Source organism: Felis catus, chromosome D1 (assembly GCF_018350175.1).
Source record: "Felis catus isolate Fca126 chromosome D1, F.catus_Fca126_mat1.0, whole genome shotgun sequence".
NCBI classification, from domain to species: Eukaryota; Metazoa; Chordata; class Mammalia; order Carnivora; family Felidae; genus Felis; species Felis catus.
The window spans coordinates 11,618,145-11,638,157 of record NC_058377.1 but is presented as its reverse complement, the minus strand read 5'-3'; the positions used below and the strand labels follow the sequence as shown (position 1 = coordinate 11,638,157).

The window sequence follows — 20,013 nt, the reverse complement described above, 5'->3', positions numbered from 1 at the left end:
TTGGATTGCATTGATTTTATAGATTCATTTGGGGGAAAAGAGAGCTCTCCATTTAGTTGTCTTCTTTATATCTTTTAAACAAGCTTTAAACACTAATAGTATTTTAAATTTATGCCTTTAGAAGAATGTGCATTCTTTATTAGCTTATTTCCTGATTATGTTATCGATTTTGTCACTGTTGTGAATCATGTCTTTTTTTGTTTCTATTTCTAGATAGTTATTATAGATCCGCAGAAATGCTTCTGATCTTTGGAGACTGTTTTTGTATCCAGCCTCCTTGCCGAATTTTACAGTTTGGCATTCCTCATAGATGAGCATATAATTTGCAAATGATAGCAGGTTCATCACTTCCCATTGGGTTCTTACAACTTCTTTTTTTTTTAATTAAAAAAAATTTTCATGTTTATTTATTTTTGAGAGAGGGAGAGAGGCAGAGAGGGAGGGAGACACAGAATCCAAAGCAGGCTCCAGTCTTTGAGCTGTCAGCACAGAGCCTGATGCAGCTCTCGAACTCACAAACTGTGAGATCATGACCTGAGCCAAAGTCAGACACTTAACCGACTGAGTCACTCAGGCACCCCTGAATTCTTACAACTTCTTGTTGTTGTGCTGTTGTTATTAGTATGACAAGTCTTGGCCAGGATACCCAGAAATGGTGATAATGAACACCATGTCTAATCTAATCTTCTCTATTCAGTATGATATGTGCTGTATATTTGGGGCATAATTCCTTTATTAAGTTAAGGGAATTCCCTTTTATTTATTCTGAGGGTTTCTATCATAAGTATATGTGGAATTCTAATAAAATTAAAAATTTTGAAATCATTTAGTGTTTTTCCTTTAGTCTAGGATATGGATCATATCCAGTGATTTCTGGTGTCAAATAATCTTTACATTACTGGGATAAACCTAATTTAATTATGACTTATTACTTTTTTATATTTTGTTGACTTTGGTTGGCTTATATTATATTTAAGATCTGGGGGATCTGTAAGTGAAAAAGAGCCATTCTCTTATTTCTTCCTTTTTTATTAGGGTTTGGAATTAATCTAATACTAGTCTAATAGAACGAGCGGGGTAGCTTTTTCTTTTTCTCTACTTTCTGAAGCAAATTGTTCCAGATGTTTTTTGAGCTCTCATCTGTAAAACCAACTGCCTGAGGCCATGTTTCCTCCTTGTGATAGGGGTATGTGTCCCTTTTTTGTTGTTATTAATCATTTCAGTTTCTTTTCTTTTTTTTTTTTTAATGTTTATTCAGTTTTGAGAGACAGAGAGCAAGCAGGGGTGGGGCAGAGAGAGAGAGGGAGACACACAATCCGAAGCAGGCCCCAGGCTCTGAGCTGTCAGCACAGAGCCTGACACGGGGCTCGAACTCATAAGCTGTGAGATCATGACCTGAGCTGAAGACACCTAACTGACTGAGCCACCCAGGCACCCCAATCATTTCAATTTCTTTATTGGTTGCCAATTTGTTCAAATTTCCTAGTTTTTCTTGGGTCAGTTTTATATTTTATACTTTTTCTATAAATTTTAAATATTTTAATGTTTTAAATATATTTTATCTTTGCTTTTATTTTACTAGTGAATAGCTATCCAGAATGCTCTTTTATATGATTATTTTGATCTCTTTGGTGTCTATAAGTATTTTCCCTTTTTTGATTCTGAATTTTGTATATCTGCATCTTTTTTCACGTTTATCAGTTCCTGATGGAGGTTAGTACATCTTAGCAATCTTTCCAAAAGTCCAGATTCTGGCTTGGTTTTTACTTACTTTGTAGTTGCTTCTGCTTTCGTCCAGTTGTTTATTGAATTCTGCCCTTACTTTTTCTCTTTCTTCTTCTTTTTTTTATATTTGTTCTATTATTCATTCCCTAAATTCTTGAGTTAAAACCTTAGCTCCTTAGAGTGCTGGGTGTCATATGTAAGTGATTAATAACTAAATTTTACTCCTGAAGCCAATACTACACCATATGTTAATTAATCTTGGAAGGAAAAAAGCCTACAACCTTAGCTCATTTTTAATTGTTATTTTTTTCTGATAAATACGTTCAGAGCCATAAATTTTATTCTTCAGGCTGTTTTAGCTGTCTCTTAAATTCTGTCATGTACTTTTCCCATTATCATTCATTTCCAAGTATTTTATAATTTCCTCTATATTTTCTTATTAACCCAAGGGTTATTGAGTATCATGCCATTTACTCTCCAGATGTAAAGGCCTTAAAGGTATTAAAGTGATAGCTTATCACTTTAATCCATTGTGCTCAGATAATAATGTGTATAATGTTGATTTTTGGTACCTGTGTTGAGTCTCTCTTTCTGATCTGCTAAATGGTAAATTGTTTAAATGTTCAGTGTGTGCTCAAAAAAATGTGTTTTTCCCACTTGTTAGTCAGTTTTTTTAAGTTATTCTCCCTTCCCATATAATTATTATTTCAAGTGTGTGAATCATGTCATTTGAATATCCTCTGTCATCCCTTATTATTTGTCTGCTCATTTTCTTAGTTTCTTAGATGGTTGTACAAAAGTTTCTAATACAGGGGGGCCCGGGTGACTCAGTAGGTTGGGCACCCGACTTTGACTCAGGTCATGATCTCACAGTTTGTGAGTTCGAGCTGTGCACTGGGCTGGACACTGTCAGCATGGAGCCTGCTTGGGATCCTCTGTAGCTCTCTCTGCCCCTCCCCCACTGACGATCTCTGTCTTTCTCAAAAATAAATAAACATTTTTAAAAGTTTCTGAAATAATTTCTATATGTTTCTCTCTGTAGTTACGCTATTGCATCTTATGTCTTGAAGCTGTTCTTTAAAGGCATGTATGTTCAAAATTGTTACAGCTTTCTGATTTTGCTTTCCTTAAAAAACATCCCTCTTTATGATTTATTTTTGCTTTGAATTCAGTTTTATTTGACACTCAATTCACTCTCCTGCTTTATTTGGCTCAAAATTACTGCATATCCCCTTTCCATCCTTTTATTTGTAGCTTTCCTGTCACCTTGTATTTTATGAATATTCCTTTGAGAAAACATTGCCGATTATTATTTTTCAAAAGAGAAAAACCTTCCAGTCTGTGAATCTCTGTCTTCTGATTGGCGAGTTTCATCCATTACAAATTGTATTCGTTTCCTAGGGTTGCCATTTACAAAGTACCACAAACTGGGTTCTTAAAACAACAGAAACCCGGGTGCGAGGGTGGCTCAGTCAGTTAAGCCTCGACTCTTGGTTTTGGCTCAGGTCATGATCTCCTGGTTTCCTGAGTTCAAGCCCCGCACCGGGCTCTGCTCTGAGACTGTGGAGACTGCTTGGGATTCTCTGTCTCCCTCTCTCTCTCTGCCCCTCCCCAACTCACACTCTCACTGTCTCTCTCAAAATAAATAAATAAACTTAAAAAAAAAACACTTTATAAAAAGAAATGTACTGTTTTGTGGTTCTGGTGGCCAGAGGCCTGGAATCAAGGTGTCAGGAGAGCCATGCTCCCTCTGAAAACTGCAGGAGAATCCTTTTCCATGTCTTCCTAGGCATTTCTTGGCTTGCCGCTGGATAATTCCAATCTCTGCCTTTGTTGTCACATGGCCTTCTCCCTGCGTCTCTGTCTTCTTGTGGCCATCTTTTTCTTAGGACACCAGTTATATTGAGTTAGGGTCCCACCCTGCACCAGTATGACCTCATCTTAATTTGGCTGATTACGTCTGAGACAACCCTATTTCCAAATAAGGTTACATTCTGAGGTACTGGGGTTTAAAAGTCCAATGTGTCTTTTTTGTGGGGACACAATTCAATCCAGAACCCAAATTATGTAGTTGATTTTATATTAGTGTTTATTTCACTCCTCTTATTTCTAATTTATACTTACTGTATTTTACTTTTCTTTGCTTTTTTTCCCTTTCATGTCTTTCCTCAGATACAGTTTTCTTCTGCCTGTTCGAAAACCTTGACTTCTATTTTTACTCATTTTGATGGTCATATTAAGCTTATTAAAAATCATATATGTGTTTATTTTTTCTCATAGGTTCTCTATCAGTGTTTATATATTTCTCTATAACAAAATAAGTATATGCACACTTTGCACTTGGCTCCCTTTGCAAAGAACTATTTTTCATCCACTGCTCATTTGTTGTGTTAGTGTTGCCCAGAGTTTATTTCCGGGTGGTTATGAATACTTTTGATATTCTCTCTTTCTCTCTCAGTCTCACTCTTTTTCTCTCTCCATCTCTTTATTTTTAGCTCTAGCTCTCCTTCTCCCTCTACTTTTTAATACAGAATTAACTTTTTTAAGTTATTTATTGATTCTCATTTCATTTTTATCTCATAGTAGTGTCATGGATTCATTTCTTTTCCAATTAGAACACATTCACTAAGAGAGAATTTTGTTTGAAAGAGACTTTCATGTATTAGCTTCTTTGGGCCTTTTATGCCCGAGATTATTTTTATGGCATATTTAAATCTTTGTTTTTGTTCAAGGTAGATCCTTGGTTTGACGTTCATTAACACGTTGAAAAGAATACATGTCTGTCTTTTGGCCTGTGTTGTAACTATTGAAGAGAAATTGGATGTCTATCAGATTCTCATTCCTTCATGAAGGACCATCTCCTTTTCTTTGGCAGCCTTTAGAGTTTTGCCTTTGTCTCCATGTTTTTAAATGTTCTTGTAACGTGTCTAGGCGTGACTTTTCTCATGTCTTTCTGATTAGACACCCCATGAGCCCATGTAGCTTTTCATCTTTTTTTTTAATCTTGGAAAATGCTTAGCTATTTTTTTCTTTGACACATTCCTTTTTAAAATTTCTTTCTTTCTTTTCTTCAAGGCTTCCTAGTATACAGGTGATAACACCTACATTTTATTAGCTTATTTTTCTATTTATTAGCTTCTAATTCTATATATTTCTTTTTTTTTAATTATTTTTAATGTTTATTCTTGACAGACAGAGAACCAGAGCATGAGCAGGGGAGAGGCAGAGAGAGAGAGGGAGACACAGAATCCAAAGCAGGCTCCAGGCTCCAAGCTGTCAGCACAGAGCCCAACGCAGGGCTTGAACCCATGGACCGCGAGATCATGACCTGAGCCGAAGTCGGCTTAACCGAATCAGCCACCCAGGCGCCCCTCTGTTATATCTTTCTTATTCCCGGTGTCATTCTGGAGAAGACATCAACCTGATCATCTTGCTCACTTGTCTATGTTCCAGTGGAATCCATTTTTATTATTTACATTATCTATTGAATGCTTTGTTTCAATGATTAAATTTTTTGTATCTGGTGTTTCTATTTGATTCTTTTTAATAACTGCTTTGTTTTGCTTCATCTTACCATTGCCTTCTCTTATTTATTATACCTATTTTGCATTATTGATCAGTTTGTGCCATTGGTTCTAATTTATCCTGTATTGATTATGCAGTTTGTTGTCTTTCTTTTTACAGTGATGCTCCTCAGGTGGCTGGTGGATTTTGCCCGTGAGTTCATTTTCCCCTGGGATGTCAGAATCTTGGCTTGAACTGTGACAGGGGAGGAGACCTAGACCCACACCTCACTGTGAGCTGCTCCATTCTGAGTGAAGAAGGGAGCCGGACAACGAGAGGCGCACACAGCCTGGGCTTGCTCTCCCCACATTTGCCTCTAGACATAGCAATCCTGCCTGAGTTTCTAGCTGGCCTGTCCTATGGTTTTGGGACTTGCGACTACAACATCTCCTCTTAGCTGAATTTCCACCCTGCCAGCTTTTGGCTGCTCCACAGAGTTTGGACTCACCCGCCCCGATAATTGCTTGAGCCAATTTACAAAAAATAAATCAATCTCTCTCTCTCTCTCTCTCTTTCTCCATTTCATTGTATAAAATATAATGTTATACATGTATATATTTGGTTCTGTTTCCCTGGAGAACGCTGACTGATACTGTGATCTTATTTGGAAATAGAGTTTTGCAGATGTAACCAAGTTAAGACAAAGTCATTAATGTGCGCCCTAATCCGATATGCTTGGTGTCCTTATAAAAAGAGGAAACTCCCACAGCCTGTGAAGACAGAGACACACAGGGAGATGTCACACACAGTGACGGTGGAAGCAGAGAGTAGAGATACGGGGCTGTCGGCCAAGGACACCAAGGTGGCCATTCACCAACAGAAGCTGAAGAGGCAAGGAAGGATTCCACCCAGAGTCTCAGAGGGAGCTTGGCCTTGCTGACACCTTCATTTCGGACTTCTGTCTTCCAGAACTGTGAGAGAATACATATTGGTTCTTTTAAGCCACCTAGTTTGTGGTACTCATCCCAGCGTCCCAAGAAAACGACCACCACCCCACACATAAACATTCATTCCAGAGGAATTAAACAGATAACCCATACACTTATTTTAATGACAGAGAATAATATCTAAAATGTAGATTACTGTCTAGATGCAGGCTAACTGGCTCACTTGGCAGATATCATCACTGTCTCTGTGTTGCTTGGAGCCAGCCAGAGTCAGAGTCAAGATGTAAACCCATGAAATCAACAGGAGAGAGAAAATGTTGGCAAAGGGAGGGGCTCTTCTCTGAAAGATACAAACCCAAGAGCCAAAAGCAAGAGAGGTCTGTTGCTTAACTACATGAAGACTCAACAGTTCAGTATGTCCAAGGCATCATAAACAAAGTTAGGACAAGGGACAGGTAAAAAATACTTTCAGTATGTTTAATAGACAAAGGTGCTCTTTCTTTTGTTAACGAGGTGACTTTTGAAAGGCACCCAAAGCGGGGTATGGGGGTGTATGGGGGTGGGAAGAGGGGGTAGGAGATGGAGGGGCTTGCTGCCAGGAGAACCAACCATGTGATTAGAGGGAAGGAACTTTAAATTCCACCTCCTGACCTCTGGGAGGGGAGAGGGGGGAGCAGCTGGAGGTTGATTCAGTTGCCAATGGCCAAAGATTTAACCAATTTTGCCTGTGTAATAAAGCCTCCATTGAAAACCTGAAAGGACAGGGTTCAGAGAGCTTCTGGATGGTGAAAAGGCAGAGATTCAGGGAGAAGAGTGCACTCAGAGAGCATGGAAGCTCCACCCCCTTTCCCCATGCCTTTCCCTAAGCATCTCTTCCGCCTGGCTGTTCCTGAGTTATACCCTTTTATAATAAACTGGTAATCTAGTAAGTAAACTGTTTCTCTCAGTTTGTGAGCTGCTCTAAAAGTTAACTGAATCCTAGAAGGGGGTCATGGGGACCTCTGATTTATAGCCGATTGATCAGAAGCACAGGCAACAGACAGCCTGCACTTGCGGATGATGTCTGAAGTTGGGGTGTGTGTGTGCAGCCTTGTAGGACTGAGCCCTTAGCCTATAAACCAAGAAGGGGGTTGTTAGAACCTCTATTTTGTAGCCTGCTGATCACCTGCAGCAGAGGGCTCACCTGTGGGACCGAGTTCTTAACCTATGGGACCTGATGCCATCTCTGGGTAGATAGTACCAGAATTGAGTTGAAAGGTAGGGAGCCCCACTGGGGTCAGAGAAATTGCCAGGTGTCTGGGGTGCTCCTCAATTCTGAATTAATGAACAGAATTTACTGAATGCATATATTTTGTTTTCTGGAAAGCTGGTTTTAAAAAATTTGCCAGCACGTTTTAGGACAGCATGCCTATCGATTTAATTATAACGTTAACTACCAACAGGGCATTACTATGAATGAATCTTTCGCATATAAGTGAAAGACTTAAATCCCAAAAGATTAGATATAAGATGATAGTCTTTTTATAAAATTAAAAGTAACTTTAGGGGCACCTGGGTGACTCAGTCAGTTGGGCATGCGACTTTGGCTCAGGTCATGATCTCACGGTTCATGACTTTGAGACGCGCGACAGGCTCTGTGCTGACAGCTCAGAGCCTGGAGCCTGCTTCGAATTCTGGGTCTCCCTCTCTCTCTGCTTCTCCCTCACTCATGCTCTGTCTCTCTCTCTCTCTAAAAATAAACATTAAAAATTTTTTTTAATTAAAAGTAATTTTCTTGTCTTTCTTTTTCTTTTAATTTAATTTAATTTAATTTTTAAAATTTATATCCAAGTTAGTTAGCATATAGTGCAACAATTTCAGGAGTAGATTCCTTAATGCCACTTACCCATTTAGCCCAACCCCCTCACACAATCCCTCCAGTAACCCTCTGTTTGTTCTCCATAGTTAAGAGTCTCTTATGTGTTGTCCCCCTTCCTGTTTTTATATTATTTTTGCTTCCCTTCCCTTGTGTTCATCTCTTCTGTGTCTTAAAGTCCTCATGAGTGAAGTCCTATGATATTTGTCTTTCTCTGACTAATTCTGCTTAGCATAATACCCTCCTGTTCCATCCATGTAGTTGCAAATGGCAAGATTTCATTCTTTTTGATTGCTGAGTAATACTCCATTGTATATATATACCACATCTTCCTTATCCATTCATCCATCGATGGACATTTGGGCTCTTTCCATACTTTGGCTATTGTCTATAGCGCTGCTATAAACATTGGGGTACATGTGCCCCTTCGAAACAGCATACGTGCATACCTTGGATAAATACCTAGTAGTGCAATTGCTGGGTCATAGGGTAGTTCTATTTTTAATTTTTTCAAGAACCTCCATACTGTTTTCTAGAGTGGATGCACCAGTTTACATTCCCATCAACAGTGCAGAAGTGTTCCCCTTTCTCCACATACTCATCAACATCTGTTGCCTGAGTTGTTAATGTTAGCCATTCTGACAGGTGTGAGGAGTTACCTAATTGTGATTGTGGTTTGTATTTCTCTGATGATGAGTGATGTTGAACATGTTTTCATGTGTTGGTTGGCCATCTGGATGTCTTCTTTGGAGAAGCGTCTATTCATGTCTTTTGCCCATTTCTTCACTGGATTATTTGTTTTTTGGGTGTTGAATTTGATAAGCTCTGTATAGATTTTGGATACTAACCCTTTATCTAATATGGTGTTTGCAAATATCTTCTCATATTGTGTTGGTTGCCTTTTAGTTTTGCTGATTGTTTCCTTCACTGTGCAGAAGCTCTTTATTTTGATGAGGTTCCAATAGTTCATTTCTGCTTTTGTTTCCCTTGCTTCTGGAGACATGTTGGGTAAGAAGTTGCTGCGGCCAAGGTCAAAGAGGATTTTGCCTGCTTTCTCCTCAAGGATTTTGATGGCTTCCTGTCTCACATTGAGGTCTTCCATCCATTTTGAGTTTATTTTTGTGTATGGTGTAAGAAAGTGGTCCAGGTTCATTCTTCTGCATGTTGCTGTCCAGTTTTCCCAGCACAATTTGCTGAAGAGACTGTCTTTATTCCATTGAATATCCCTCCTTGCTTTGTCAAAGATAAGTTGGCCATACGTTTGTGGGTCCATTTCTGGGTTCTCTATTCTGTTCCATTGCTCTGAGTGTCTGTTCTTGTGCTAGTACCATACTGTCTTTATGATTATAGCTTTGTAATATAGCTTGAAGTCCAGGATTGTGATGCCTCTTGCTTTGGTTTTCTTTTTCAAGATTCCTTTGGCTATTTGGGGACTTTTTTGGTTCCATACAAATTGTAGGACTGTTTGTTCTAGCACTGTGGAGAATGCTGGTGTTATTTTGATAGGTATTGCATTGAATATGTGGATTACTTTGGGTAGTATTGACATTTTAACAATATTTGTTCTTCCTATCCAGGAGCATGGAATATTTTTCCAATTTTGTGTCTTATTCAATTTCTTTCATAAGCTTTCTATAGTTTTCAGTGTATAGATTTTTCACCTCTTTGGTTAGATTTTATTCCTGGGTATTTTATGGTTTTTGGTGCAATTGTAAATGGGATCACTTCCTTGATTTCTCTTTCTGTTGCTTCATTGTTGGTGTATAGGAATGCAACTGATTTAGGTGCTTTGATTTTATATCCTGCAACTTTGCTGAATTCATGAATCAGTTCTAGCAGTTTTGTGGTGGAATCTTTTGGGTTTTCCATATAGAGTATCATGTCATCTGTGAAGAGTGAAAGTTTGACCTCCTCCTGGCTGATTTGGATGCCTTTATTTCTTTGTGTTGTCTCATTGCTGAGGCTAAGACTTCCAATACTGTTTTGAACAACAGTGGCGAGAGTGGACATCCCTGTCTTGTTCTTGACCTTAGGGGGAAGCTCTCAGTTTTTCTCCATTGAGAATTATATTAGCGTTGGGTCTTTCATATATGGCTTTTATCATCTCAAGGTATGATCCTTCTGTCCCTACTTTCTTGAGGGTTTTTTTTTTTTTTATCAATAAAGGATGCTGTATTTTCTTAAATCCTTTCTCTGCATCTCTTGAGAGGATCATGTAGTTCTTGTCCTTTGTTTTGTTGATGTGATGGATCACATTGATTGTTTTGTGGATATTGAACCAGCCCTGAATCCCAGGTATAAATCCCACTTGGTCGTGGTGAATAATTTTTTTAATGTATTGTTGGATCCGGTTGGCTAATATCTTGTTGAGGATTTTTGCATACATGTTCATCAGGGAAATTGGCTATAGTTCTCCTTTTTAGTGGGGTCTCTGTTTTTGGAATCAAGGTAATGCTGCTTCATAGAAAAAGTGGGAGTTTTCCTTCTATTTCTCTTTTTTGGAACAGCTTCAAGAGAATAGGTGTTAACTCTTCCTTAAATGTTTGGTAGAATTCTCCTGGAATGCCATCTGGCCCTGGACTCTTGTTTTTTGGGAGATATTTAAAAAATTTTTTTTAAATGTCTATTTATTTTTGAGAGAGACAGAGACAGAGCTTGAGCGGGGGTTGGGGCAGAGAGAGAGGGAGACAAAGAATCCGAAGCAGGCTCCAGGCTCTAAGCTGTCAGCACAGACGGGGCTGAACACGGAGCTCGAACCCACAGACCGTGAGATTGTGACCTGAGCCTAAGTTGGACGCCCAACCGACTGAGCCACCCTGGCGCCCCTTTTTGGGAGATTTTTTATTACTAATTCAATTTCTTTACTGGTTATGGGTTTGTTCAAATTTTCTGTTTCTTCATGTTTCAGTTTTGGTAGTGTATGTTTCTAGGAATTTGTCCATTTCTTCCAGATTGCCCATTTTGTTGGCATATAATTGCTCATAATATTCTCCTATTATTGTTTGTGTTTCTGCTGTGTTGGTTGTGATCTCTCCTCTTTCATTCTTGATTTTATTTATTTGGGTCCTTTCCTTTTTCTTTTTGATCCAACTGGCTAGTGGTTTATCAATTTTGTTAACTCTTTCAAAGAACCAGCTTCTGGTTTCATTGATCTGTTCTACTGTTTTTGTTTTTGTTTTTGGTTACAATAGCATTGATTTCTGCTCTAATCTTTATTACTTCCTGTCTTCTGCTGGTTTTGTGTTTTAGCTGCTGTTCTTTTTCTGGCTTTTTAAGGTGTAACGTTAGGTTGTGTATCGGAGACGTTTCTTCCTTCTATAGGAAGACCTGGATTGCTGCGTCCAGCAGCAATGGACTACCTTTGCTGCGTCCCAGAGGTTTTAGACTGTGGTGTTATCGTTTTCATTGGCTTCCAAGTACTTTTTAATTTCCTCTTTAACTTCTTGGTTAGCCCATTCATTCTTTACTAGGATGGTCTTTAGTCTCCAGGTATTTGTTACCTTTCCAAATTTTTTCTTGTGGTTGATTTTGAGTTTCATACTGTTGTGGTCTGAAAATAGGCACGGTATGGTCTCAATCTTTTTGTACTTCTTGAGGGCTGATTTGTGTCCCAGCGTGTGGCCAATTCTGGAGAACGTTCCATGTGCACTGGAGAAGAATGTATATTCTGCTGCTTTAGGATGAAATGTTCTGCATATATCTGTTGAGTCAATCTGGTCTGGTGTGTCATTCAAAGCCATTGTTTCTTTGTTGATTTTCTGTTTAGATAATCTGTGCATTGTTGTAAGTGGGGTGTTGAAGTCCCCTACTAACATGGTATTATTATCAATGAGTTTCTTTATGTCTGTGATTAATTGACTTATATATTTGGGTGCTCTCACATTTGGAACATAAATGTTTACAATTGTTAGGTGTTCTTGGTGGATAGACCCCTTAATTATGATATAATGCCCTTCTTCATCTCTTGTTACAGACTTTATTTTAAAGTCTAGATTTTCTGATTTAAGTATGGCTACTCCAGCTTTCTTTTGGTGACCATTAGCATGACAGAAGGTTCTCCATCCCCTTACTTTCAGTCAGAAGGTGTCCTTAGGTCTAAAGTGGGTCTCTTGTAAACAGCATATAGATGGATCTTGTTTTCTTTTAATTTTTTAATATTTTTATTTATTTTTGAGACAGAGACAGACAGAGCATGAGCAGTGGAGGGGTAGAGAGAGAGAGAGACAAAGAATCTGAAGCAGGCTCCAGGCTCTGAGCTGTCAGCACAGAGCCCGACGTGGGGCTCGAACTCACGGACTGTGAGATCATGACCTGAGTGAAGTTGGATGCTTAACCGACTGAGCCATCCAGGCGCCCCAGATGGATCTTTTTTTCTTATCCATTCTGTTACCCTATGGCTTTTGATTAGAGTATTTAGTCCATTGACATTTAGAGTGAGTACTGAAAGATAATGAATTTATTGCCAACTCTACTTGTACAGTTGGAGTTTCTGGTGGTGTTCTCTGGTCCTTTCTAGTCTTTGCTGCTTTTGGTATTCATTCATTCATTCATTCATTCATTCATTCATTCATTCATTCATTCTTTTCTCCCCTTAGAGAGTCCCCCTTAAAATTTCTTGCAGGGCTGGTTTAGTTGGTCACAAACTCCTTTAATTTTTGTTTATCTGGGAAACTTTTAATCTTTCCTTCTATTTTGAATGACACCTTGCTGGATTAAGAATTCTTGGCTGCATATTTTTCAGATTCAGCACATTGAATATATACTGATCCTCCTTTCTGGCCTGCCAAGTTTCTGTGGATAGTTCTGCTGCAAGCCTGATCTGTCTTCCCTTGTAGGTTAAGGACTTTTTTTTCCCTTGTTGCTTTCATGATTCTCTCATTGCCTGAGTATTTTGTGAATTTGACTATGATATGCCTTGTTGATGTTGGTTTTTGTTGAATCTAATGGGAGTCCTCTGTGCTTCCTGGATTTTGATGTCTGTGTCTTTGCTCAGGTTAGGGAAGTTTTCTGCTATGATATGTTGACATAACTGTTCTACCCCTTTTTCTCTCTCTTCATCTTCTGGGACCCCATGATTCTGATGTTCCTTTTTAATGAGTCACTGATTTCTCCAATTGTTAAATTGTACTCTTTTGCCTTAGTCTCCCTCTTTTTTTTCTGCTTCGTTATTCTCCATAAGTCTGTCCTCTGTATCACTGTTTCTCTGCTCTGCCTCATCCTTCCTTGCTGCCATGGCGTGCATTTGAGATTGCAGCTCAGTTATGGCATTTTTAATTTCATCCTGTCTAGATTGTATTTCTTTTATCTCCACATGGAGGGATTTTAATCCATTTTCAACTCCAGCTATTATTCTTATTATCTTGATTCTAAAGTCTGGTTCAGACATCTTGCTTGTATCTATGTTGGTTAAGTCTCTAGCTGTCATTTCTTCCTGCTCTTTCTTTTGGGGTGAATTCCTTCATTTCATCATTTTGAAGGGAGAAAAAGAATTAATAAGGTAAAAAACAGAAATTAAAATGAAAAAAATTAAAATTAAAAAACTAAAGTTAAAAAATTAAAAACAACATACACACACACAAATCAAATAAATGATGGTAGATTCTAGGTGTATTTTGGTCTGGGTGTTGAAAGGGTCTTGATTATACAAAATAGGGGAAAGAAAAAAAAAGGAAATCATTTGAAAATTTGGAAAAATGAATACATTGAAATAAAATAAAGTGAAATGATGGAAGTAAAATAGAATTTGAAATAATTTACACAAAAGTAAAATATATACTAGAAAATGATTAAAAATATTTTTAATAAAAATAATTTTTTTATCTTTCTGTATTCAAGAAAAATGAAAAAGAGAGGAAAAAAATAAAATTGAATAGATGGGCCACTGAACAGACTGAAATAAGATTGAAATTTCTTCGTTTTCCCCTAGAAGTCAAAGTCTGTAAACTAAGCAGGCGGAGAGATTTATGTTCCTGAAGAGTGAGGTTGGCTCAGTTAGGCTGGGCTTTGTGTAATGGCTCTGTTCTCCACTAGATGGCGCTGCTTAGAGTACTGGGGCGGATCATTGTGGTGCTTGTAGGTGGTATGCGCATGCGCGGGAGGTGCAAAAATGGTGTCACCCAGCTACCCAGCCTCCAGTGTGGAAACTCTGTGCTCTCTTGACCAGCAATCACGCACCCGTCCTTGGTCTCCAGCTTTCTTCCACTGCCTGCTTTTTCACTGTCCGTGACCAAGCCATCAGGTTGCCAGGCGGCCCATCCTTACTGAGTTTTATGTCAGATGCGGCTGTGTGTCCCGACCCCTCACTTCTGAGGGACTGCGGCTTTGACCCGTTCTGCCGCTCTGCTGGAGGGTCTCAATCAGCACTGGCCAGGTGCCGACCTCACCCAGGAACTTTCGCGGGACCATGCTGCTGCTGCTGCTGTCCAGAGACTGCAGTCGGGTGCCAGCCTGCCCCAGAAAAAGTTGACGCGATCGTGTAGCAGCAGCATTTCAGGGATTATGGAAAATCACAACACACACCTGGCACCAGGCTTCAGTCCCGACAACCTTGTTTCAGCACCAGCAAATGTGGTTGTTCTCCCGGGTCCACTGGGGCCTTTGCGGGCACACAGCCTCTACCCGATGTCCTCCGAGCAGGGAAACCAGCTTTCCCCATGTGGCCTGAAGACCCCGGACTTCACTCTGCTCCTGGGGATTCGCCCTTCTCACCAGAGCACCACCAGGTATCGAGCTTCCGAGGTTCAGACTCTGCGCTCCTTATTTATACCGTCTTCGTGGAATTCAAACCCTCTCCTTTCTCTCTTTTTTAGTTCAGTCCCTGCAGCTGTTTCCACGTTTCCACTTTCTCTCCGCTGCTTTGAGGGGGAGGGGGGCGCTGCTTTTCCCGTCCTCTCTCCGCAAGCAAAAACAGCTCCCTGCCCTCCGCCGCTTCTGTTTCCCCCAGCTCACCTCTTCAAGCCGCGTACTTGCTGAATTCTGTGGTTCGCGTTGTGCAGATTGTTGTGTTCATCCTCAGGTCAGTTTTCTAGGTGTGCAGGATGGTTTAGTGTTGATCTGGCTGCATTTCATGGACGCGAGACACACAAAAAAACTTCCATGCTGTTCTACCATCTTGGCTCCTCCCCTAAATTAAAAGTAATTTTACAACACTTCTTAAATTAAAAAAAACATTTTTAAAAATGATTGTTTATTTATTTTTGAGAGAGACAGAGCAAGAGAGGGAGAGGGGCAGAGAGAGAGGGAGACACAGAATCTGAAACAGTCTCCAGGCTCTGAGCTGTCAGCAAAGAGTCTGATGTGGGGTTCGAACTCATAAACTATGACATAATGACTGAGCCAAAGTCGGCCGCTCAACTGACTGAGCCTCCCAGGCACCCCTTAAAACACTTTCTAAAGAAAACATGTACTAATGTCTATTTACATTCTTTCCTCATTAAAAAAAATTTTTTTTTAATTGTTGAGTTGTAAGAGTTCTTTATATGTTCAGGATACTAACCTTTTAACAGATTCGCAAATATCTTCTCCCATCCGGGACCGCCTTTTTACTTTTTTGACTCCTTGACATTTTGTCTTGTCCTCTTTGAAGCTTTAACTAGGAGTCTCCCTGGGAGGAGATTTACTCTTTAGTCCTAGTTTCAGGGCTCAGGGGAAGCTAAGAGTCTCAGAAAGGGAAACAGTTAATCACTTGGTCTGAGGAAAGCAGTAGTTTTCAGATGAATGATAACTAATGAAACAAAAATTCCGAATTCAATCGGGAGCCACTTTGGGCATCTGCGGAGATTGGGTTAGCGACGCTTACAGCAAGAGACTGGAAATGTGGGGCCGTCAGGCACCTGTGCCCCCTACACATTAGGGCCCAAGTGCAGCGCCGGAGCACCTGATGTGGGCAGGGGCCTTTCCAGAAGTGGCACTGTCTGTCCCAGGAGCAGCAGACGCCCCAGTGCCACAGCAGGGATGCTGGAGGCTGTATTTCAACCCTGGAAAGGGGGCCCCTTTCCTCTGCCTAAGCCTAGATAAGTCTCTGAAAGATCTGTGGCCAAGGTCGTTTCTCCTGTTAAGAGGAGTCATTGTACTTCCCTTTGGCAGATGGGGCATTTTAGTGCCTGCCAGCTTTTGAACAGGCAGGAGTGTCTGCAGGGCCTCCTCCTACGGGATTATCTTGAAAACACCCGGAAAGGGCAGGGCTGAGCTGGAGGAGGGTGGAATGCTGGAGCCGACAGCCCTGAGCGGGATGCCGGAGGGCCTTTTTCCTGGCTGTGCTTCTGTTTGTTAAACATGCATCAAGCATCACATGCCCTGGAATCTCATAGAATAGACACACTTTGGTTAAACACAGGACCAACTCCTGGGGTGGACATCGGTATAGCCCCTGTTTTATACATGAGGATGCTGAGGCTCGGAAAGGTTAAAATCACATAAGCACTAAGCAGAGGAACTAGGACAGGGTGACTTTTGATCCCAAGCTTTTTCCATAAAAAAGCCTCAATTGAGAATAAGGTTAGTGAGTTTGTGAGGCTCAAATGGGAAGCACAAAACTGCTCGCCAAAAATTAGTCCCCTTCCCTCTTGCGTGCTCTCCCTGAGAGTCCAGTCCAGACTCAATCTTCTGTAAGTGAAGGCAACCTTCTCACTTAACCTGGAACAGTTTTTCTCCTTACCTCTTACCTGCTACCCATCAGCTCATCTCCCTCACCCTGCCCCCCTTCAAGGCTTTTAGGAGCACCTGGGTGACTCCTTCTGTTAAGCGTCAGACTCTAGATCTCTGCTCAGGACGTGATCTCACATCTAGTCCTCCGTTGGGCTCAGCACTGACGTTGTGGATCCTTCTTGAGATTTTGTCTCCCTCTCTTTCTGTCCCTCCCCTGCTCTCTCTCAAAATAAATAAATAAATAAACACGTAAACAAGCAAACAAAAAACAAGATTGTTAAATGCAGCTCAAAAGTTGCCTCTTCCAGGTAGTCTTCCAAGACTGAGCCTGCCAAACTCCCCTGTGCCCCAGCAGCTGTCAGTCCTACTGTTCCTGTGGCAGGGCTGGAATCTAGGCATTATGGTCTCTGTCGTATGTGCTCCTCTGTATACCAAAACTCGAATGTTCGTCGTGGTGTTATAGAATAGGCAAAAGGTGGGAATAACCCAAATATCCATTAGTTGGTGAATGGATAAACAAAATGTGGAATATCTATACAATGGGATGCTATTCAGCCCCAAATAAACGGAATGAAATACTGATTCACGTGTGGGAATCTTGTGCTCTGTCCCTCCAGTGGGTGCCCTGAGAGCAGGGCCTGACACCTCTTCATCTGGGTTTCCCTTCTGTTATCAGCTCTGCTGCCCTAGGGGTCTGGGGGACAAGAGGGGTCTGGGGGACGGAGGTCTTTCCTGATGGAGCCACCTGCAGGGTCCACCACAACATGGTGGATAAACAAGAGAGGGCTTCCCCCTAAAACAGAACCTACATCCCCAAAGAGGTCTAGCAATTGTGCCCACAAAGTAAGTCGGCAAGGGGAAGCCCTGGACCAGCTTGTGTGGGAAAACTTCCCACCATTGCCTCGTCACAGATAAAAGTGAAGACAGCATGCGTTCACTTCGTCCTCTTCCTGTCTTCCTACCTTTTGCCTCCTGGTCAACATCCAGTTCAGATGCGGCTCCTGAAACCTGGCCATCTAAAGAGGCAACTGTGTGGGGAGGGGATACCAGACGAGGCTCTGCTTCCCACTGTGTCACTTCCCATCTGTGTGCCCTTGGGCAAGGGACTTCTGCTTCTTCATCTACAAAGTACTAGAGTGTCAGATCCTTCAGGGCCCGTCTCACATCCCTCCCGAACCCCAACACGTAACACGGTGCCTGAACATAGCAGGCGGCCAGCATGTCGTCATGTGTTTCAGTGATGCCTAAAACCTACCTCACCTATAACCAGCACACCAGGGTTGTGTTGAATAGCTAGTGAGCTCATGCAGGTGAAAGACCTTAAGAAATTTAAAGCCTCAAAGACACCATCCCTGCCCTGGCCAAACAGTAGTCAAAGATGGGCTTGCTTTTATACACTCTGGTGCATATTTGTAGCAGTGTGACGGTGGATTTTCAGAGTTGCCCCACGGTGAAAACAACCCAGATGGACATGGGTAGGTGAATGGATAAGCACATTGTGGTGTATCCACACAGTGGAATGCTGCTCAGTGATACCGGGACCAAGCTACTGTTGCACAGTATGGACTGTATCATCCCATTCCCATAAAATTCTAGGAAAAGCAAACTAATCTCTAGAGACAGAAAGTACATGAGTGGTTGCCTGAAGATGGGGTGAAGGGAAGGATGGATTACACAGGGGCACAAGGAAACCTTCGGGTGTGATGGAAGTGTTTGTTGTCTTGATAACGGTGTGTTGAAATGTATCCACTTGTGCACTTGACGTCTGTGCAGGTTGTCATACTTCCACTGGACCCCAACAAAGCTGTTAAAAAGAAAGATTAGCCTGGGATGGTCGTCCTCTTAGACTCTTTCCCCTGCCTCTCTCTTATTCCAGAGAAAAGGCTCTGGGAGGTGGGCATGTGATTATTCTTTGGTGTGGAAGGGGCGGGCAAAGTCGAGTTTGACTGTTTCTTCCTGAAGTTCTCCCCTTGTCTGACAGCAAGGAAACAAGCTTCTTCCTAGTTTCCTGTTCTCCCTGTGCCTTCTCCTTTCCAAAGGGTTTGCTTGATGGCCTTGGTGGATTTTTGGATGGAGAACAGAATTGTACGGTGCCTGCCTCTCAAGCTGGTCTCGGACCAGGCTTTAGGACCGTAAATTCTCCATCACCCAACCCTCCACTCTTCCTGCACACCAGCCTGACGTTACTCCATCACCTCTATCCCATCCAAGGGGGACATCACCGAGAACATGGCGTCTCAATGACAATTTTCCCTAAAGACACAGTGCCAAAATGATTGTTTTCACCAGAGACTAGTCCAGATAAAACCTCTGGCTTCGCCAAAAACTCTGGGCTGCTTGGAGATGGGAGCCAGGGAGGAGCAGATGGCTATAAAATCTCTTGGCTCTGTAGACCCCCTCCACCCACCCAGAGTCAGTCCCCAGGCCCTGGCCACCAACTTTAACTTCATTTAATGCCTGCCCAGTCTCTCTAGGCCACAAGTCCCTGCGTCCTTTCTCTGCTTGCTGCTTGGTTTTGCTAGCGTTCTTCTGGTTCTCTGACCACGTATTCCTGCAGAGAGCGATAACAGTTTCCACAGTCTTTAGCAACCCGGAGACCTTGGGAGCTCTCTGGATGCAATTGCAGAGATAAGATCATGCTTACCCTCACACCATGCTGAGAAGGCAGGGATGAGTACCTTATTTAGTAGATAAGAACAGAGGGTCAGGGGACTCCATCGTATCATATCATATAGAAGAGACCAGACAAACATTCGGATTATCTGCCTTCCCAGTGTGGAGGTTTTTGCTCTAGTCTCCTCACTTTTGTGGTGCATCGGGCCTGGGAGAGGAGGGAGCAGACAGTAATAAGACCTCTGCTCCGAGACCCTAGTTGGTCTGAGCAAGATAAGACAGGCTGGAGGCCACCCTTCTCTGATCAGCCTCGTTGGATGTCTGGTGCCTCAGGATGGACGACCCATCTGCTGCAGTGCTGTTTCAGTTCCTAGGAGCTGACCCTGCACGTCCCTTATCTATGAGATGCCGATCGATCTCCTGTGTTCGGTTTTCCACAGTCGTCTTTCCACCCGATACAACTCCCTCAGGAGCCCTGGAGCTTTCTGTGTAAAGGGCAGGGCAAGATAAGAAAGGGGGAGGGGACTCATAATAGCAAGCGGGCTGGTGTCTCAACCACACCAGGCCTTCCACAAGTCATTCTCTTCACAAGCTCACTGCTCTTGTCTGCTGGGGCCGCTGTAACAAAGCACCACAGACTCTGGGGCTTAAACAACAGACGTTTATCTTCTTACAGCTCTGGAGGCTGGAAGTCCAAGGTCAAGTTGTTGGCAGTGTTGGTTT

At 41.7% G+C, this 20,013-nt stretch overlaps 1 protein-coding gene across 8 annotated transcripts in view; it reads left to right on the top strand.

Moving 5' to 3' along the window:
* The window catches only part of TMPRSS5 (transmembrane serine protease 5), a 92,385-nt gene extending 86,592 nt beyond the window's left edge, over window positions 1-5,793 (top strand). For all 8 annotated transcript variants that reach the window (XM_019811294.3, XM_045038307.1, XM_045038311.1 and 5 more), the window contains one exon: window positions 5,410-5,793. In XM_019811294.3, coding sequence (XP_019666853.2) covers window positions 5,410-5,446 — 37 coding nt within the window. In that variant the 3' untranslated portion in view covers window positions 5,447-5,793. The remainder of the gene's footprint in view (window positions 1-5,409) is intronic.
* Window positions 5,794-20,013: the final 14,220 nt, after the last annotated feature.